At 30.6% G+C, this 23,515-nt stretch overlaps 1 protein-coding gene across 12 annotated transcripts in view; it reads right to left on the bottom strand.

Annotated features, from left to right (window-relative positions):
- Positions 1 to 7,387: 7,387 nt before the first annotated feature.
- Positions 7,388 to 23,515, bottom strand: part of LOC107436894 (exocyst complex component 4) — a 332,756-nt gene continuing 316,628 nt past the window's right edge. For 5 of the 12 annotated variants that reach the window (XM_071184141.2, XM_071184138.2, XM_087153059.1 and 2 more), the window contains 3 exons: positions 21,175 to 21,310; positions 18,491 to 18,676; positions 7,388 to 7,904 (listed from right to left, as the gene is read on the bottom strand). In XM_071184141.2, coding sequence (XP_071040242.2) covers positions 7,492 to 7,904; positions 18,491 to 18,676; positions 21,175 to 21,310 — 735 coding nt within the window. In that variant the 3' untranslated portion in view covers positions 7,388 to 7,491. Of the gene's footprint in view, positions 7,905 to 18,490; positions 18,677 to 21,174; positions 21,314 to 23,515 lie in introns of all 12 variants that reach the window. The other 7 variants (XM_071184140.2, XM_071184137.2, XM_087153058.1 and 4 more) reach the window with 3 other exon arrangements.

The raw sequence follows: 23,515 nt of genomic DNA on the forward strand, positions 1-23,515 counted from the left end.
ATAAGTAGACAAAATAATAAAACTTCTAAAATTGATTAAAAATATTAAATAACATATAGGCATTTTTGCAATGCAATGGTTATAAGATATTTGCACACACTATAATTGTTTAAGTCGTACTAATTGTATTAATAAAATCGTTGGCAACAAAAATAATAATTTCTTAAACTAAAAAAACCTGAAATTTGTGAGTAAAAATAGCTTAAACATTTTTTCCCCTGCTATTTATTGTTTTATAAAGTTTAGAACAAAGTTTCATCGGAAAAAAAATTACGTATCAAAAGGTATAATAATGATTTGAGTTGTACTAAATAATATTGTAGAATCTGTCTTTCTGTAAAACTTGAAATATTCTCAGAGAAATTATCGCAATATTTCTGTATAAAAATATTTATGATATTCCTTATTTTTTTATGAACATATTGATCAAATTTAATTCGAAAAAATTATATATAGAATTGTGTATATATAGATTAAAAAAAAGGAAAGATGTTACATAATTTAGGCTACTAATAGTGAATTTTTTTCCATAGAAAGGTATGACCTAAAAATAGGATGGCAAAAAAATTTCATTATTACTTGATAAAATGCCAAAAATTACACATTATTAAGAGATTAGTAAGTTAATTTTGCAAGAGTTTTCTGGCAACAACATCAAAATATTCTATTTTCTCCGTAAAATAAATTATTAAGTAAATAATTAATAAAAATTGAAAGTAAAAAATTAAGTTTTATTATTGTTTCTTTCAGGATATTTCACACGAAATAATTTTGTTAACAAATCAGGATTCCTTGCTTTGTTAACTATAAAATAAATTATTTAAATAATTACTGTCATTGCGATGTTAAGTCACATAACTACAAAAAAAAAGTTCGAAACATTTTTCATAAGTAATCAACAACTTGTTAATTTAAGTGCAAAGAAATATTTTAGTTTACTTTTTTACAGTAATCAGCCAATAAAAAAATTAAAATTAAGTGAGAGCATATATGTATGCAATTAGTGCGATTTAATTAAATACATCTATATAAAAAATTTATTAAGACAGTTTTTTTTACGCCTGGAACCATTAATTAAAATAGTTTTTTTGATGACTGGAAAAAATTATAAATCTTTATTTCTTAGATATTGGGATTGAAAAATCATAATTAAGTTCAAAAATTATAGTTAAAAAATAGAAATATATTAGAAAAATTATTAAAAGCCAACATTTCTAATTGGAAGAACGATAACAGCACGGAATTGATTTTGTGTTGAAATCGCTTTATTTTTATAAAAAGTATGACGAAAATTCTATTCTAATTTAATTCGATTTTATTCCTTACGTATTTGAAATATTAAAAGTAGAGCATCATTCGTTATTTAAATGTTTGAGGACAATAAAATATTCATATAGTTAATAAACAAGTAAAAAAAATTCTTACTAAATGCATAAAATTTGAGAGCAATAAATAAATGAAAGTTAAAAAATACTTAAGAAAGACTGTATCATAATATACTTGAAATTAATATTGTAGGAAACAAATCCATCAAAAATTTTATAAATTCCATTTAGTTTTAAATTCACATAAAATGTTTACATTAAAATCAAATTAAATGATACCATTTCAATATGGTAAATCAATTCAAAATGGTTATTACATTAACATATTAGCACACCTCATATTTAATTGCAATTGATGATTACTAATTTTTAAATATATAATTAATATTTCCAATAACATTTGAGTTTTCAGTTTATAATTTTAGGAACTGTATTAGTTGATTTTGAAATTTGCTGTAATTCATAAAAGTTTACAATGAAAAAATAAAAAGCTAAAAAGCAAAATAAAATTCTAACATCTTACAATTTTTATAAATATATATTAAAAATCTGATTATATTGCACAAGACGATTTCAGCAAAAAAGAAATTACAAATGATCTGATAAAAATCATAGTGATAAAAAAAATCTCTAAAGCATATAACAATTTGAATTAAATGCAACAGGACATGCTCTTTTAAAAAAATGATTTTACACATATTCAAACAATTTACAAACATTGAATTTCATGAGAATTTTTTCCATACAATCCACAAATGACTCACCTTATTTACAATCTGTTTACTCCAATGGCATCACATTTACACTGATTCTCTTCTGTAAAACACAACTTTTACAAAATTTCATTTTACAGAACGCCATGACGATTCAAACAAAAAAAAAATAACATAAAATCCATATATTATTCAAATATAATTTGGCAACACTGATCAAACATTTCACAGTATTCGTTGAGCTTAAATTCCATGAAATTTGTTCAATATATTCAATGAGTTTAGATAAAAAATGCGTGAAAAGACAGGATGTGTTGTTAATAGTATAAGTTACAATGACGAAAAAATGCAACATGTTTTAACGAAATGACGTTAATCCAATTTTAATTATCACGATATAAATTAAAAAGGGAGTTCTATAATGACTGCTCTTAAGTGTATTTTTCAATGCTCTTTCTCCAAAGAAAATAAAGTCACAGTTAAAAAGCCTTCCATTCTAAGCAAATCTATAATTTTTTATTATGTGTGCAATCTTGTAGGAAAGAGTTACTGAGCTTTAAAACCCACAAATAGCCTAAATATTAAAAAAATTATTAAAATTTTTATTAAAAAAAAATGCCAATTTGCAATCAAACAGATTTTGATACAGTTTGATTTAATTTGCGATCCCAGAGGCTCATATTTTTTTAATTCTTTTTTTGACAAGTATTTAAAAAATAAATATAATGTGATTATAATATTACACTTATGGTAAGCAAGATTTTCTTTATTCATTAAGTAAATTTTGTAACACAAATAAGAACATTTTTCACCCCAAATTTTCAAAACTTAATTACCATAGTGTTTTTCTTTAAGTCAGTAATTGCTTACTTGCAAATTTTGAAACACAATATATTTGATTACAATGCACTTAAATTTTAATTTTTTTTTTACTGAAATTGGATATACAAAAGATTGCATTTATCATTTTATTTTCTTGTATACAAAATGCAATATTTATTAGTTAAGACATAACATAATGAGTAATTGATTGTATATTTTATTGGTTACCCTACTAGTTCAGATTACTTTTTTAATAAATGTATCTAGTTTAAAATTAAAAGCTCTTCATAAATTGGTTACTAAAGCATGTTTTACATTGATGTTTAAAAAAGAGTTGCAATAAAAATTATAACATCATTAATATACTAAAAAATATAAACTAACAATATTAAAGGTTAAAAAATTATCCAAAAAGAATATCTGTAATCGATGAATATTAACTGATATTAGTTAATTTCAATGTTACCTAAAATTTTTATCAAGAATCAGTAAGTTATTAAAAAGATACATTTAAGCTTAAAAATTATTTTTGCAATTGCATACAGTCGCATTCTTTCAGATAGGAATATGATATGCAATTAACTAAACAAGTTACATGCGTTTAATGCATACTCCTTAGACATTTTTTGCACATGATCATCAAATTTTTTCCTTAATTTTAATGGAATAAAAGATCAACAAATACATACATAAAAAATTAAAACAGTTTAAAATATTTAAAAATAACATCAACTGAAGACACTTCAACCTGCACTAAACAAACATGTTTCGTGATTTTCGTTGAAAAAAAATCTGATCTTATAATATTTAGAGTGCAGGAACTTTTGAAATTGGCATGCAAACTTTTGTAATTCTAAAAAAGTGTTTCTCAACTTAATTATTGTGAATTTGTTTTTAGTAACAGTTTATGAGCCATAAACAAGTTGGATTAATGTTTTGAAGGTAAATAATGAAATTGAAAGTAAATGATAATTTAACAGTAATTTATTAAACTTACAATAAACCATTAAAAAATATTATAATCAGTGCACATAGCTTGTGTTATTTTCATATAATGAGAACATTGAAATATTGCAGAGATAAAAAACTAAGTTTAAAATTATTAAATTAATTATTTAAAATTAAAGCTTTATTAATTGAAATAATTAGAAATACATTTCAATTTTTACTTTTAGTTCCTTTGATAAATTGTAATTTTTTTTCACATTTTCAATGAAACAAAAAATTAAATATAATAAAAAGAAATCAATTAGGAGTTAAAGGTCACGGTTTTGTTGTTAAAAAACTAAAATGTTGAGAAACACTATTTGTTGATTGGTTATTGTACAACCAATCAAGTTATTATGGCCTGAAACAGCGTCAAGCATAAAATTGTATACAGTAATAAAAATTTATACAATTGCAATAAGTAAAAAAAAATAAAAAAACAATACCATGACAACACCAAAGAGATTCTGGTGACGATACGATAACAAAATGCTGTTTTGAAAATTATTTTAGAAGACTCAAAATATATTAATTGTTGCTGTGAAATTTGCAAGTAATCTAATAAAATTTCAACAGGAATAAGAATATATTGCAAATTTCTCGAAACTAATTAAATTATTAGAATTGCTTCATTGTTATAATATAAAAATGAATTTCATCATTTCATTTGATGTAAATTACAGTTTAAAAGAATGCTACCTCATTCATTAAAATTTTTATATGTTTAAATTTTAACAACTGAACTAAAAGTTTAGAGTACTATTGGTTAGAGTTAGTACTATTGGTTTTTGTTAAAAGGAAAGAAAATTTTATTTAGGGTTTCAATAAGAATTATGAAAGGGTCATATTAGAAATAATATTTAGAGATATTTAAGTTGTCAGAAAATAAATTTATCTGGAAAAATATTCATATACAACATATTAAGAAAATTAAGCAAATAAGCAAAATATTCATATACAATCTATTAGAAAATTAAGAAATTAGCAAAATATTCATATTTTAGCTGTTAGAAAATAAACTTATCAGGAAAAATTTTATTACTTAAGGCAATTTAAGATATTAAAGATATTTAACTTGAATATTTTAAACAAATGAGCTAGAATTTTTTATTACAAAAATATTTTTTTAAAAAAGAAAGTTAAAATTTAATTTAAGATTTCAATATCAGAAGCTAGAATCATGAGAGGTTCATATTAGAAATAATATTTATATATACTTAAGTCGTCAGAAAATAAATGTATGAGGAAAAATATTCATATACAATCTATTAGAAAATTAAGCAAATAAGCAAAATATTCATAATTTAACTGTTAGAAAATAAACTTATCTGAAAAAACGTTAATATTTAAGATATTCTAATTTTAATTAAGTAATATTTAGGGATATTTAGGCTATTTTAAAATAACCTTATCTTGGCGGAATATTCTTATTTAGGCTATTTATTCGAAGATTCAATACTTAGTTCTCTGACAGTATGAAGCAAATATATGATAATATTTACATCATGAGTGAAATATCTATACTAATACTGTAAAAGGTTCACCAGAGAACTATTTTCTACAAAACTTTTTACTATAGAGACATATGGTAGCCATGTATGTGGGAAATAAAGAGAAAAAAATGGCGGCTATGAAATCGGAGATGCGTGATATAGCACCATTTGAGACATAGCATAGATGAAACGTGTGTCATCATTACATTGTCCAAATAAGGTAATGTTTGATGCAAACATTGAGATATAGCTATTTATTTATTCAGTGAACTTGTTACGAAACAGCTAAGAGAAACAGTTTGTGATGCTCCAAGCTTTTTTTCTTAAATGCGCAATAACTTCGATTAATATAACTTAATATTGTTGTAAAAACACTTCTTTTGTAAAAATAATTTAAAGACAAAAATAAACTCCTTCACTACCAGCACTACAGCCGATTGTCAGCCATGGCTGTCTTAAGCAGCTTTGTCCATCGCGATCTATCGGACACCAATACTCTCCATCTCACACTGTTCAGACACTTTTCTATATTATCTAAACATCTTCTGTGTGGTCAACCTCTTTTTCCTTCTTGCTTGTGAAATTTTTTTTTTACTGGGTCATTTTTATAGATGCGACCAAATAGAATTTTAATATAATTCACCATAATTGGTTGTCTGAATTTGTTGTATAACTCAAAGTTGTACTTTATTGTTCGCATATTATTCAGCGTTACTGCACCAAAAATACTTCTCAGAAACTTTAGTTCAAATATAAGAACTCTATCTACTTCTGACGTATTCATTCCCAAAAACTCACTTCCATATAAAAAATATTGGTCTTCCTAAGGTCTTATATAGTTGTTTTTTTTTCTCTACTCAATGATATAAACAGTCCTCTTAATCTGAAGTAGCATCTATTTGAGAGATTTATTCACCTTAAGAAAACAAATAGCTGCTTATCTATCTGCTGAAATAGCTGCTTATCTATTTGGTCATTCTGCAGAGATAGAAGATGCATCTTTTTGAACATTTAACTTAGACATAAGCGTTGTTTTACTAGCTAAATTTTGATTGTTTTCATTTAAAAAAAATTAGCAAAAATTTTAAAGTTATAAAATAACTGCACAAATATAATTTCTTATCTAGTAATTTCGTATCAATTCTGTTACTTCTTATTGCGTTAGAAGTTAGAATGTTTAATTTTATTGTCAGCTGATTCTTAGATATTATTATTTTTTTAAACTCATCATAAACATTTAGCTTAATTTAAAAAAAAGATAATCTCATAAAACAAATTTTTGTATACCAATATTGATGTTTTGCACTTTTGTAATAATAGGCGATGTAATATTTCTATTAAATGTAAGCAATGTTTAGACTGTAATTAAAAATATTCTATTCTGTTTTTGACGGAAATTTATAAATAGTGTTATGAATAATAGTCTAAACTATTTATAGATAATTGTTGTTTTTACAGATACTATCTCAGCAACATAAGTTTCGTTTACTTCATCACCTATTTCTTTTAAAAATGAAATGGCAATAATTCTTAATATGGCATTAAAATCTTTTGTATCAACATAACCATGTTTAATAAAACTTTTACTCCCCCTAGAAAGGATATTATTTTTTTATAATGGGCTGCAAATGTTAACTTATTATAAAACTATCTTTGAAGAATTTTTATAACATCGAAATAGGTTGAGATATTTGGTATTGTCCTCATTATACAAATGCAGCAACACATTTCTATAAGTAAGAGTAAAAAAAAAAAATTCATAATCTTTACATGCTTAAAAGGATATACATATACATTATATAAACAATTTAAGGTATGCTTCATTTTACATCGATATCGTCACTAGAATCAAACAAAGATAAACAAACTAAAATGAAAGAGAAATAAAAACAAATCAGTCTATGAGAATAAAAAGGCTTTCATATCGCCTGATGTTAGTAAATAATGTCGTAAAGAACAACTGAAAAAGTCATGAGCTAAATTTACCAATAATTGTCATAAAGTTTTTAACATATATTACAAATATATGTCAAATATCGTACAGGAATTTTCTTTCTTTTATATCGTGTCCGATTTATATAACTTTAAAATGGCAGCACAGTATATATGTATATATATATACATGCTTGGCGATTAAACGTCCAATTTTCGTTAATGTAGCATGTTCGTGTAGTGCTGTTGCTGCTGCGGTTGTAAGGAGTTGTCTGATTTGGCGGTGGGTGGGCTATTGTTGAGATCCGTTTCAGAATCGGAGCTACAACAGTTGCTGCTGTTGCTATTGTTGCTACCAAGACGTTGTTGCTGCTGCTGTTGTGGCTGTTGTTGCTGCTGTTGTTGTTGTGGCTGCTGTTGTGGTGGTGGCATGCCTCCCATCATATTGGAGCACTGCTGTTGCAAGTGGGCATGGTGCTGTTGCTCAGCAGAGGAGGAGGGTGGCATACCAGAACCGGATGGGTCACTTGGATCCTTCATTCTCCGTTCGGCAGCAGCACGGCTCAGAAGATACTGAGCAGCGAACTGATGTCTTGGGTCGGTGCGCATGGCTTCCATATGGTGCAGGAGTCCTGGAAAAAAAAACACATTTTTAAAATCAGTCCAGGATTAAACTAAAAAGATAGATAGCATGAACTATGACATAGTGCATAATTTCTGCTAACTTAATAAGTTATTAAAGGGAATTACGTATCAGTGAAAGTTTAGTCTTTCTATGAGACGCAAATTGGTTAAAACGTATATTTTTATTTCCTTGGTTTGATTGTTAGCGTCGCATTAAAGCCACATTTTCAGAATTTTCATTCTAATATTACGGTAAAATTACAATAATGAAATCAACCAAGTATTAGAGGGACCGGAAAGTAACGTCGTTTCGGCGCATTAAATATTCGTTTGTCTTAAAAACCAATTCCTTTTTTTTTTCAATCCATTTCGATTCATTTTCGATCCGGCATTGAAAGGTTGTTGCTGACGAGGGTGAATACATTATTGATTAAAAATAAAAGCTTGATCACAAATGCACCGAAATGACATTATTTTCCGGTCCCCCTATTTCTTATGAATATTCCAATGTAGGATTGGATAATTGTATAAAGCTAAACACCGGGGCGCTAAGGGTTGAAATTCTTCGTTAGACTTCCGGGTATTACTTCCGACTTACAACTTCATAGCCTTGGAATTTTGAACCCAATCCAGAAGACAAGGGAACTCCTGGATCAAGTATTGGGAGAAATTTACCTTCGTGGAGGATTTTTCGATGGAACTAACCTGCATTTAGGCTGAATGGAGAGGAAAACCGGGATAAACTCCTACGGTTAGCCTAACGGCAAAGTGACTCGAACCCAAGATCCGTCTACCACTGAGGATATTTTACGTCATCACTGTGGTTGTTGCGAGCCGGGTGCGGAATTCGAAAGGACCAACCGAAGAGAACCCGGTTCAACTCATTGGACGGCGAGAGCTCCACCCTTTAAGCCACCACGGATACACAAATACAGTCAAATAAGATACTCAAAACATAGTAAACCTTACGCTTTATTTACGTTGTGATATAAATTTTACTCAAATTTATTTATGGCTGACGGACGACCTTTCAGAATTTATAAATTACAAAAAAACTCTTATGAATGGTAAAGTTGAGAGTCAATTCAAATCCAAATCACAATAATAAAACTTCCATGAATATCAAGCCATGATCACATGAAATATCAAGCTATGAAATATCAAGCCATGAAATATTAACCACATGAAATATCAAGCCATGATCACACACCGTCTCGTAAACATAATACAAGAGGAGGGATAAACCAGAATTGTCCTATATTTCCTTCGGTTTTAGGAGTCTTGTAATTGTTTACACTCAGTCACTCATAGGTAAACTTATGACATTTCAATATCACTTGGTCCCTTGCCTTAATTTAAAAATCGTCAATGATAAAAAAGAGAAATCAAAATTCATGTTAAACAGTCTAAAACTACAATTTCAAAGGAAAATTACGCAATGTAGCAGAAATTCCACATGAAAATTGAAACCAATAGCAAATTGTAAACAAGAAGAAACAATGGGAAAAAAAGCTGACATCGTCAGGGCGTACCAGCCCCGGAAGATATAAAAATAGTACAAAATATTTTCTATCGAGAGAGCAAGACAAATGTCTAAAATGTGCTCTCTCTGTTCCCTTTTGCAAGAAGTCCAGGAAAGGAGAAAAAAGAGAATACAAAATAGAAAAACAAAATATAAAAGTAAAATTAATACAAAATACATAAACTAATAATAAAAGAAAAAGAAATTTCCAAAAACCTACTTAAAAACATATTCAATTGCTAAAAATTATGTGGTTTGTGATTTTCTGAGTGTGGTGTACTTTTGGTTTTGGCAATGGAATATGCTTTTAAGTAGGTTTTTTGAAATTTCCTTTCCTTTTATAATTAGTTTATGTATTTTGTATTCTCTTTTCTTTTATTTCAAGAATAGGACTTCAGCCACACACACGTCACAGCCCGTTTTACAGGGAGTACCCATTCATTCCTCCACCGATCGTAATTTTGACCTGAACCAGAAAACGATCAATCTCCAATTCAATACCCCCAGAGAAATGATTTGTTATGGGAACACGGAGGACTTTATGATCCGACAGATTTAACGTGCAGTCACCATTTACTACAGTCCGGCGAGAATCGAACACACGACCTCTCGGACATGGGACCAACGCCCTACCAACTAGGTTATCCTAGCCTCGATCAATTCTACAGGGTAGCATAGGAAAATTTAAAAATAACTTAAAGTAAAAGTAACTAAATAAATGGTTTTAATGCCATGCTCTAAGGTATCATTATAAAATTACTGAATTTTATCAAATTTTGTAACAGATTAAACTATATTTTATTGTTAATTTTACTAAAATCATTACCGAAACTCTCCGGTAAAAATGACCGCGCACTTTTGTTTTCCCTTAGAGCCAGAAACACTATGAACTTTACCATATTTGGGGAGTAACATACTTTATTTGCTCAGAGCAGTATGTCACTAATGTTTTTACAACAAAATCTCACATACTGTCTCCTTAATTCTTAAAGATGTGCTAAATCAAGCATTTAAGAGTTTCCATTACAGACTTTGAATGCTAACACCCTTATAAAGCACATCTTTTTGACATCATCTTTAAGGCACTGTCATCACATTTAATTACGCTTTTTTGTGACTAGCATGCTATTTTCATATCTGTGCTGGGAGGCCTATTTTTCACACAGAGCATTTTATGCTAATGTTGAAAATAGCGCAAAATGTCAATTTAAAGAAAGGACACGCCTTTGCATAATTGAAAAGTATTTTTTGATCTAGTTTTTTTTTTTAAAAAGGCTGTACCAACCCTGCATTATCTAGGCTCAAAAATTTTGCAAAATGGGAGAATTATACATTGATTTCGATAACACTGGGGAACAAATTTTGTTTTGGTTCTTTTCTGTTGCACGAGATTTTTTTTTAACAGATACTTGATACTCGCTGATTTCAAATCTGGAATCGATTTCTTTAAAAAAATGACATTTTAAATCTATTCTTGTCGAAAGATACAAGTTTAAAAAGTTATATATAACATGGAGTCACATAAATGTTGCAACACACTTCTAGGGGAGTTGCAGCACATCATTAGAATTAAAATTGTAGAGAAACCCATGCCCAGAAATGTCATCATACGCCGCTAGGGGCGATACCATATTATGAACTGTTTCTTCGCACGCTTTTGAAAAGGTCATAACAGGGAAAGCTCCTCTAGCCGTGTACGACGACTTTTTAGGCATCGAATTCTATGCAATTTAAATCCTAATACTGTGCCCTTATTCCCTAAGAAATTTGTCGCAAACTTTTATGTGATCCACTGTTATATTATATTAATTTCGTTTCCCTCGAAATATGGTCCACTGAGACGCCAAGGACGATTAATTTTAAATAAAGCCTATTTTATAAAATAAGTACAAATAAGTTAATAATACAAATAAGTAAAATAAGTTATAAAATAAGTATAAGTATAAGTATTATTTTATAAAGTATTTAATAAGTTACAACTCTTAATGAAAATTAAACATTTTGTATTTACAATTTAAAAAAATAATTAGATTTTAAACTCATATTCTGCAAGGCAATAATATAATTTATGAAAAAGCTTAAAAAATTTATACAAATACAAATTTAAGATAGGAAATTATGTTGCATATTTTAATAATTATTTTTCAAAATAAACAATCCTGTTAATAAAAGAAAAAAAAGTTAAAACCTGAAACTAAGGATTAGAGTGAAAAAAAATTATATCAAAACAAGAGTCACAAAGTAAAGTGCTAATCCATCAAGCTTATTTCTAAAAATATAATCATATTAGGAAAACCATTTAAAATTTTCTTTTTAATATAAATAAAAAATTAGTTCAATAGCTTACTTCTTGATTAGATTATATTTATAACAAAGAATTCCACTTTAAAATATTTTACAGGAAAAATTTTATTTTCTAGGCTCGTGGAGATATTTAAAAAAAAATATATATATTGCTTTATTAATCTCATCAAAGCAAATAAAAATGCAATTTAACACTCTTGAATCAATATGAATTTAATTAATTTTTATTTATTTATCTTTTGTTTGCTAAAAGTTCATAGAAAGATAATAAAGTGTGTGCAATAAAAATATTGATTCAAAATACAGATAAATTAATTAAGAATTAAAATATTCAAAATAATAACTATCAAAAGTATAAATAAAATTAATATGTAAAAAAAAAAAAAAAAAATTGAGATTATTTTTTTATCAAATCGATTTTTATTTAATATAACGATTATATCATTTGAATTTGTGTAAACTTAAATAATATGTAACAACATACAGCAAGGTCTAATTACAATAAAAGTTTAAAAAAAAAATAAAAACAACGATTTATCAATTTCCTTAGAAGCTACTGGTTTATAAGTTAAAATATTGAATAAATAAAAAAAAGGAGTTTTTATTGAATATCTGTTTAGCACTAGAAAGACTGAAACTTAGTATATAGTATATACTATATACCTACGTTGCCAAAAGCAGTCAAAATGACTGAATTGTGAAAGAATACCTAATGTGTAAAGAAATTTGTTTAAAATTAATTTTTAATACTTTTTATATTATTTACAGTTTCATAACAAGTTATTAGTAAATATTAATAATGGAAAAATTATATGTTGCACAAAAAGTTACAAAATTCTACGAAATTGCGTCACTTTATACATAATTGTTTTTCTAATTTAAATTTAAAAAAAAGTCAAAATGACTTCCTTGGGTTAATATAATTTAAGGGTTTAGGGTGGAAAAATTATAAACTACATTTTCATATTATTTAGGCCAGCGATTTTTGAAGATTATTCCACGTGAAAAGCATTAAGATTTTGTGTATCATGCTATTGTCTTTCCATCTAATGCTATTATTTATTGGTATCTTTCTAAAAACAATACTAAGAAACGGTATGCTGTAAAAAGAGAGATCTAATCCCAGACTTCCTTTCAATAATATTCACTGTCTGATAAAAAATTAAAAAAAAACATCTTCAGGGACTCTTTCCGCGAGGAACTCAAAAATCGCCAATAAACCACGGCTAAAACAGAATCTCGATGTCCCTCTGTGGCCTAGGATGAAATCTGTAGCCATGTTTCGTATAATATCTGGACACGATTGCCTGAATAAACTTCTACGTCACAGCAACGTGGTTGCTGATATTTTTTGTACCTTGTGCCATCTCCACGACCTGCCTGACCTGTTTAGATGTCCTGCTCGTCCCCGGACATCTATCTGGGAACGCTACTGGACTGCTCGCTCTCATTTATAGACTTATTGTTATCATTTTGATTTTCAATTGTCTTCTAATGTGCCATTGGAAATAAAATTAAAAAAAACTTTAGTAGGCATTCATAATAACTTTGAAACTAATAATAGTCAAATTTGAAAACCCTATGTATTCAAAACTGAATCAGCATTTTTGAGTAAAATGGTCTCAAAAGTGATGTGAGGGGAGAAATATGCGAGAGAGATGATTGTTGACTGCCAACAAGATTCGAACCCAAGATCTCTCGTTTCGTAGTAGGATGCTCTAACCAGGGTGAGTTAGGGGGCCTCATACACTATCTACCAATAAGTATTTGGACACCTATGCAAATGACTATATCTGTGGTCCTGAGATACGTCACGCCCTCCGCCGGTATATATCGCGTAGGGAACAACATCGGCATTAGTCCCATGTAAGATGTCAAGCAGTTCGGAGCTCCCTGATTGCGAAAAAGGTATTATTGTTGAGTATCACAAATATGGCCGATCCTCAAGGGACATATCTAGCTAGCTGAATTACCCAAAATGGACAGTGGCTTGTGTGATTAAGAAGGGGAAGGTGAGCGGTGAGTGTCGGAATGTGGCCCGAGTCGGAAGACAAACGAAACTGGGAGATAGAAATCGACGGATGTTGTCCAGAGAAGCTCGGAAGAATCGCACCCAGCAGATGGCCCACATACTCCAGGAGTTTCAACAGGCATCCGGGAGTGTTGTTTCAAATAATACCATCCATAAGGAAGCACATCTGCTTGGTTTTCATGGTCGTGCTGCTGCCCATAAGTCTTTGATCACAAAATCCAACCGCACTGCTCGGTTAATGTGATGCAAAGCACATCGAAATTGGACAGTAGATCAGAGGAAAGCGGTTCTATGGAACTACGAATCAAGGTTCACCCTCTGCCGTGCGGATGGCAGGGTCTGGGTCTAACGTATGACTGGAGAACGTCTCCTGCCAGAATGCATTGTGCCAACAGTCAAGTTCGGCGGAGGTGGAATTATGGTCTGGGGGCGCTTCTCCCGGTATGGATTGCACCCTTGGTCCCTATTCATGGTAAGCTCAACGTAGATGCCTACTGCACTATTTTGTTTGACAATGTGCTTCCTACGTTGCGGCAGTTTTACGGGGTGGGTCCCTGTTACTTCCAGAACGACTATGTCAGCTGTCATGTTGCGAGGGTCACCAAGGCTTGGTATGGTGCCAATGAGGTTGATCGAATGGACTGGCCTGCCCAGACCTGAACCCTATCAAGAACCTCTGGGACGAGTTGGATAGCCGAATTAAGGGGTGTACTACCCGTCCAAAATCGGTGAAGTAGCCGGTTGGAAGAAAATACCACTAGCCGTCACACATGGACTTGTGGGAAGTATGCCCCGGGTGGTTCACGCTGTAATTGCCTGTCGTAGAGGCTCTACCAACTATTGATTACGAATAAAGTTTGTTTTTCTTTTCAATCACACGTGTCCAAATACTTATTGGTAGAGGCCGTCACACGCATCATGACATACATTCCATTTCTTATAAGTTTTTAAGAAAAAGCAAAATAAGCAAAAAGTGAAATTAAAATTATTAATCTTCTGTGTTACGAAGCTATAACGAATATATTTTCCAAATTGCAACTCTTTGTACCATTGGAATTGGAAATTAATATGTCATGATGTGTCATTGCGGGGGATATTATATAAAGCTTCCTAACTCGGGTTCGGGAGTAAGACTAAGGCGGGTAAAGCATCCTACTGCGAACCGGGTGGTCATTGGTTCGAATTCTGTCGGCAAGAAACGAGGATCTTTCTTACACTCTTCTCCGCTCACATCACTTTTGAGACTATGCGATTTGCTCAAATATTGAACCCAATCCAGAAGACAAGGGAACTCCTGGATCAAATATAGGGAGAAATTTGCCTTCGTGGAGGACTTTTGATGGAACTAACCCGCATTTGCGTTACATGGACAGAAAGACCACGAGAACCTCCCACGATTAGCTTGACGACAAGGAGACTCTACCCACGATCTGTCTACCACTGAGGATATTTCACGACGTCGTCATATCGACGGATATTCATATCGACCAATCATCGTCGGGATTCAAACCCGGTTCACTTTATTGGAAAACGAACGCTCTATCCCCTGAGCCATCACGGCTCTAGTATATGGTGTTTGAATTTTGAATACACAGGGTTTTTAAATTCAAATATTATTTGTTTTGAAGTTATTTTGACACATTTTTGCTCAATTTGTTTACGGCGCACTTTATATTATATAATTCAGTTATAATTAATATATTATTATTTATTTCAGCTATATTTATGTCCTAATTTTCATATGTTTCTATTATTTAGCTTAGATATATAATCTTGACTCTATACATAATCATATTAATTTTTTATATCTTCTAAATGAAAAAAAGTAAGATTTGAAATGGTTAACGTTATCAATCTCAAATATTTCGGCGGACAACTATTTGCTATAACGTTAACCAGATCCCCAGAAGAATACACGTCACTTGACTAATAATGTCAGTTAATTCATCATAGTTACATATGCAAGACAAAGTTTCACGTCACCTTAAACCTGGTTATGAGCTTACTAAAATAAAAAGAATTCTCGTAGGATAATAAATCGATATTAATCTGAAAAAAATATCGCACAATTTGTGCAATCCTCATAAATCTCATTAAACAGATTTTCCTGCTTTTATCTGTTTTGGGGTAGCACAGTTATTTTTTGTTACAATTAATGATATAATTACTTTATTTATGTAAATCAGATTACAACAAGCAATTTGTTTTGTTATTATAATGTAAATAAAAACTATTACATTTAGTTAATCAACTGGCGTTAATAAATTGAAAAATATACTAATTATCGATATCGATATGTATCGTATATGATATCGATCGATATCGTACAGTGCGCTAAAAAAACGGACCACCCTGAATAACTTTTGACCTCGGATCTTCACGTTCTAGCAAATATGCAAATTAATTAGCGCAGACAATATTTTAAGCTACGAAATCAGACACAAAAACGTACTTTCTGTGAATAAAACATCTTTCTACTTAATCTAAACTAGATCTCCGAATTTACCTTATTTTTTCTCCAAGGGATTCGGACTTCTGACCCCAAAAATACAGGGGGTAGCCGCAATTTGGCAAATATGGTCTCAATAGTTTTGTCAGGAAAGCTGTCCAAAGTTTGAACCCCTTAATATTAATTTTACTTTCGGCGTATTTCGCCATATCTCGAGAATTTTTTAAGCTAATTTAAAAAATATTTCTAAAAATTATGAAATTCATTTATCTAAAGATACTTCCATGCAAATGTTAGTCAATCGTAAATGTTAATCAATATTTATTATTTCTTACTAATTTATTAAATAATTATAGAAAATTTTTTGAATTGCAAGGTAAATTTTTTTTTACATTTTAAAGTGCATGGCAAAATATAAACTTTGAACGAAATTCATTGAATAAATATTGAGAAATAGAATGTTTAAAAAAAGTAGCATATTTAAAATTCGATTTCTCAATAACTATTCCATCGATTTCGCACAAATTTTGTTTTTTGCCATGCGAAATTACATAATTTAAAATTATATAAAAAAATTTATACCTTACAATTCAAAATGTTTTCGACTTTTATTAAATAAAATAAATAATTACTATAAGTTTACTGTGACCATCTAATTATCTTTGGATAAATGAGTTTTATAATTGTGTGTACATTTTTTTCACTTTGCTTAAAAAGTCCTATAGATATGGCAAAATACGCAAAAAGTAAAACTAACATTAAAGGGTCCAAATTTTGGATCGCTCTCCTGACCAAACTATTGGGACAATATTTCTCAGCTTGCGGCTACCCCCTATGTTTTAGGGGTAATCTGAATGCGTAAAAAAAAAAAGGTTTCTTTATTCAGTTTGTTCTTTCAAAAGTATGTTTTTGTGTCTGATTTCGTAACTTAAAACATCTTCTGTTTTAAATAATTATCACATTTGTCATCACCTCCTCGAACCATTAAGATTGAGTCCTAGAACGTGAAGATCCGATCATTACATCAAAAGTTATTCAGAGTGGTTTGTTTTCTGGCGCACCGTATAAGATGTTTGCTTGAGCCAATAAAAGTCATTCTGAATAACTCTTGTTCTAAGGATCGGATTTTCACGTGCTAGTGTCTCTCTAAATGGTTCATAAAGGTTGAGCTGAAATATACTGATCAGTTTTAGTGTTAACTATTAATTAAGTTAGGTAATCAGATAGAAAATAAATACTTTTGCTGAATAAACGTACCTTTTCCGACAATTTCGATTTGGACACCTAATATTCATACCACATTTTGAGTATTCAAAGAGCAAGAAAAAAACGATCAGTGAGTTGCAATTCTCTGCCAAAAGCTGGTAATAATATTTCTAAATTATAATTCTCGAGAATAACAATTTCGTTAGACACCACGTTTTCATTACTCATCAAGAAAGAGAGTATACATGGTAACAAATTGATGTATTTTGATAGAATATAAACAAGCAAAAATGTGAGATTTAGCACATTCATGTATCATTTAGCATATTCACAAACATGCCGGGCTCAAAGTGAATGTGTTTAATTTCAGATTCTACTTACAAGGTAATGTAATTGCAAGAATAATAGAGCGGGATTCAAGGATAAAAAGATCATGTATTTCTGAGGATCACGCAATGGAATGCATGGATAAAATGATTATGTATTTTCAAGGATCATGTATGGGATTCACGGATAAAAGATTTATGTAAGTATCATGAATTTTCAAGGCTCATATAAAGGGTGCATGGAAAAAAGGATCATGTAATTCTAAGGAATATATAATGGCATGCATACATAAAAGAATCATGTAAGGATAATGTATTTCCATGGATTATGCAATGGGATGTATGGTAAAAAGGATAATATATTTCCAAGGATTATGTAATGGGATGCATGAAAAAAAGGGTCATGTAAAGATGATAATGTATTTTTAAGAATCATATAATGAGATGCATGGATAAGAGTACTTCCAAGGATCATACAATGGGATGAATGGATAAAAGATAACGCGATTCCAAGAATCATGCAAAGGGACGCTCAGATAAAAGAATAATGTATTTTCAGGGATCATGTAATGGGATGGAAGGAAAAAAGCGTTATGTAAGGTTCATGTAATGGGATGCAAGTTTAAAAGCGTTATGTAAGGATCATGTAATGGGATGCAAGGATAAAAGGATCATGTAATGGAATGCATTGATAAAAAAGATGATGTAAGGATCATATAGAAGAAACTATATCACAAGGAGTGCATGGTACTTACCAGCCTCTTGTGTGAAGACGGTGTTGCAGACGGTGCAAGGCCACATTCTGAGAGGAGGGCCTTGCAAGCCTGCTGCCATGGTAGCGGCCGGATCCTGGTGGGATGCAATATGCTTCCTCAAAGATCCTTCGTTCACATACGTTTTACCGCACAGCGGACACTGGTGGCTGCTGGTTCTTCTTTTACCTACGTCAACAGATTTATGCAATCTTCAATACACAAACTCTCTTTTGTATACTAATAAAGTTTAAAATATGTTCACAAACTATAAGTTAACTATAATCAGCAAACTATAAGTTAACTATAATCAGCTAACTATAAGTTAACTATAATCAGCAACCACGTTGATGTGACGCAGAAGTTTATTCAAGCAATCGTGTCCAGATATTATACGAAACATGGCTATGAGAACGGGAGTTCAAATCCATCCGACCGAAGTGTAGCAAATGCATGTTAAATCTGTCGGGTCACAAAGTCATCCATGTTCTCATAACAAATTATACTGAACTGAATTGGGAGTACTGAATTGGAGATTGATCGTTCTCTGGTTCAGGTCAAAATTACGATCTGTGGATGAATGAAATGATGCATGAATGGGCCCACCCTATAAACGGGTGTGACGTATGGGTGTGGCAGAAGTCGAATTCTTGGTCATAGATGGCGCCACAGGAAAACAAGAGCAATCGCACACCTTGCTGCTTTAATGGCCTACGTCAACAACAACTCCCCTTTAAGAACCACTGTATTTGAAAGGGAACCATTCAAGCTTGTTAATATTTTTAGTTTTTGCATAGTAACGATTATTTAAGATTTTTACTTACTGATGATAAGGTTTCGACTTAAAGAAGATGGATTTGTAAATTCCCTTTCCGGAAAGACTTCGATATTGAGAGAGAAGAAATAAAAACAAAAGAAAGTGATGTGAAATTTTAGGAAAAAAGTTAGGTGAAAAACATGAGTGTAAAAAACGGAACTATAATTAAAATCATGTAATAAAATAGTTAAAATCATTTCATTAAAAAAAAGCTACAACATTCAAAGGGAATATGACCTTTATCTAGTGGAAGCTAGGATGCCAACGATGTCTACCTTCATCTACCAAAAGGTACCCCTAGATAAAATCGAGTTATCATGTTTTATATACTTCTGAATTGATATTTAATAATTGTAGTGGTAGTTACGCTTTATATGAGGTGTTGATGTTGATTTAAGGTTTATTTGAAGTTAACCTCAAAATTAACCATGAAAATCAAAATCCCAAGGTTCATAATCAAGGTGTATGAATTTGTTTAATTCGCACTTGAGAATGTTTTGTGGTTCTTAGAAATCTACCTTAAAGCAACCAGTTTAGAGAGGTTGATTTGAGGAGTACAAATTATTTTTTCCACTCTTCAAGCAAATAAGCATCGTTGCGGTGTGAACAATTTCCCTCGATTTTATGCACAAATGTTGCTCAGCAAAAGTATTAAGTTTATTTTATGAGGTGCAAATGAGGTTTCAATTAAGGTTTATATAAAAGGGTGCAAAACATAACCTAATTTTCTATTCCAGAAGCATTTTGTTTCATCTCTCGACGTCAAAAACTTATTTTTGTAAGTTTCAGGATTACGAAGTAGGAAAGCAATAACGTGTTTGCATTTCTTAAGGATTTGAAATGTCATGGTTTACTGCAAGATAACCTCAACTTACTTTTCTATAAACTAATGGAGGTGTCTTGCCATGGAAAGTTTCTCCCGCGTTACATAGGGAGAAACTTTTCGTGTATCGTATTAGATTAAACGAGATACGTGCTATTTACAATAACTCTATCGATTGACCATCTAAATTGAGTATAGGTTGACTATTCGCGGTTGCTCAGGGGATAAGGCGTTTGCCTTTCAATCAGATGCTCAGGTTCGAATCCAAGCGTTGATACTGGTCGATACGAATTCAACTCCCGGCCGCTCGCACTGACCACAGTACTGACCTAACATATCCTCGGTGGCAAACAGATTATGGGTTAGAACTCCTTTGCCATCAGGCTAACAGTGGGAGGTTTTCTTAGCTCTGCAAAACAAATGCGGGTTAGTTCCATCAAAAAGACCTCCACAAAGGCTACTTTGTCCCAATGCTTGATTAAGGAGTTCCTTTGACTTCTGGGTTGGGTTCAAACTTACAAGGTTAAGGAATTAAACATTGATAAGAGTAAACATAGAATTAAGTCGGCTGTTCTACGACGGTTATAAAATAAAATAAAATAACACTATTAAAAGCCACGGTGGCTCAGGGGATAAAGTGTACGCCTTCCAATGAGGTTGCTAGGTTCAAGTCACAGCGTCGACTGGGCTGTAACGAATTTTGCTCCCGGTTCGCATGATGCTGATGTAAAATATCATCAGTGGTAGACGAATCATGGTTTTGAGTCCCCTTGCAGCCGGGCTACCCGTGAAAATTTTTCTTTCCATGTAACGCAAATACATGTTATTTCCATCAAAAAGTCCTCCTCGAAAGCTAGTTTGTCCCATTGCTTGATGCAGGTATTCTCCTGTCTTCTGTGTTTGGTTCAAAATTACTAGGCTACTGAGTTGGATATTCATAGTTGTCAACTCAGAACTGGAACCGGGGTTGAAAGCAACACCAATTATAAAATAAAAACAAAATGAACCTATTGAGGTCAGAATTTTAAGATGGCACAGAAAACTTACTGGTAGTGGACATTCCTAGGTTGTTGCCGCTCTTGTGCATAATCTGCATGTGTTCCATCAATAGGTCTGAATTGACGAAGCTCTTATGGCACATAGGACACACTTGAGCGAATGGGTTTGAGATTAGGGCCACGTGCTGCTGCAACAAAAACACTTGGATCAAACAATGGAAAAGGATTATGAATTGAGCATGGAATATTTAACCAATATATCAAATTTAAATGGTTTGAAAATAATATTTTACACCAAGTGTCCGAAAAGTGTGTATGAAAAGCGGCAAAATATCTTGAGAAATAAGCATATCACATCAAACATACATACATATATATACATGAAATAATTTAGCAATAAACATGAATTTAGAATTAAATTGTGTAATAGAAATACATTAAAAATTTTTTTGTTGCAACAATTCAATAATCAAGCTGAATTTATTTATGAATAATTTTATAGAATTACACAAACATATTCATTCAACAATAATACATTTGTCTCTACTATTCAATTGTTTAAAATAACATTAAATAATTGTTTTGCGCAACAATTTGATATAAAATCTGAATTCATTATTGAATTGTTAAAACGAATTACATTAAAAAATTATCTTTACGTAAAAACCCAATAATAAATCCGAATTTATTATAGGATTGTTTAATGGAATTACATCACGAATTTTTTAAAGCAACAGTTCAGTAAAAATGAAAAAAATATTTCTACACAAGTCAGTCAACAATTCAATGAAAAATTATAAATTTCTTGATGAATTGTTTAAAAGAATTACATAAAAAAATAGTTTTAATCAATAACTTGGAAATGAATCAGAAATTTATCATTGAATCGTATAATAGAATTACATAAACAATTTAGTTACTTTTTAAGGAAATTACAAATTACTCAAGTTATTTAAGCTTTTACACAAACTATCTTTCAATGTTTTGTTATAAAATAAAATTTTAGAGTATAAAAAGGATAGGAAAATAATTCTTGTTCTAGAATAAAAATAAGACACATATATTTTATCATATATATTATTCATATAAAATAAATCTATTTAATAAATTTTATAACACAAAAAGAGTGTAATGCAGGCATTTCAAAAATGCTTATAAATTTATCATGCGTCAAAAAGCCGGACCCAAATTTACATAATATTAAATCCAAAGTTATAAATGTATTTTAAAATTTATTCATTAAACTAAGGGCACGAAATTTTGATCTGAATACCAATCTGAATTTTTCAGGTCAGTCAAAATCTCGAACTGAATTTATCGTCTGATTTTTTTCAGAGTTCAAATTTTGAGCAGAATGTATAGTCTGCTACTTTTTTTTAATCATAATCTGGACACCAGATATCGCTTTATTTATTTATTATTCACAAAATCTCGACACCAGGGAAGATCCTGGCCTTTTGTCTAGAATTTGACTACTTCTAGACGATAGAAAAATGAGCTGAGAGATGCTTCTATTTGGCGATGGCGATGAACTGAGACAGACACCTAATCTCACATCTGAAACGTGACTTGGTTAAAGAAAAAGAATTCATGAAGTTCCTTAAACTAGATACACGTTAAGTTAGATTTCAACCGTCGCACTTTCGAATACTATTTATGTACAATTTCCAGAAACAATATTGCTAGCGGTTATTTTTACAAGGTTATTTTTTTACATATTATCTTAATTTGACTTTCTGATGTAGTCACCGTGAACTAGAAAGAAGAGAAAGTAAAGGATTATATCTTTTTAACGTATTTATATGACTATTATTATTAACATCAATTTTATATGAAAAATAGGTACGCAGAGAAATTGCATTATTTATATATTTAAATGGGGGAAATATGTAATTGCTCCTAAACAAGGTCCTATTTTCTTTTAAAATATACATTTTTATGTTTTGCACTTTAGCAAAGCTTGTGCTTTTGAATTTAGAAAAAGAAAGTTTATAAACCAATGGTTAAATATTGCTCTCAGAAAAATTGGTTGAAATTTGAACCAAAATATCGGTTTACTGAACCATAACATCATGCAATTTCGCTGTCTTTCTTAATCTTTCTAATATCATGCAAATTCGCCGTCATCTTTAAAAGGTTTGTAAAATGAACCATGTTTTGGTTCAGATTAACTATTTTCAAAATTGCAAAATTCGAGAAGGATTGATTTGAAGCAAAATATGGTTCAATTTCACACCGTATTAAAGTTCCAATTAAATTGAACCATAATATGGCTCAATGGGGGACTCAAAACTCCCAACAAAATAGGTGATTGCAAATGATTGAGTTCGTTCCGAAGTAAGTAAAAATAAATTAAGCGTAATTAGTAAAATAACGTGGCCAAAAAATCA

This window comes from Parasteatoda tepidariorum, chromosome 10, assembly GCF_982258835.1.
Source record: "Parasteatoda tepidariorum strain Cologne lab strain chromosome 10, Ptep-v5.0, whole genome shotgun sequence".
Classification (NCBI taxonomy): domain Eukaryota; kingdom Metazoa; phylum Arthropoda; class Arachnida; order Araneae; family Theridiidae; genus Parasteatoda; species Parasteatoda tepidariorum.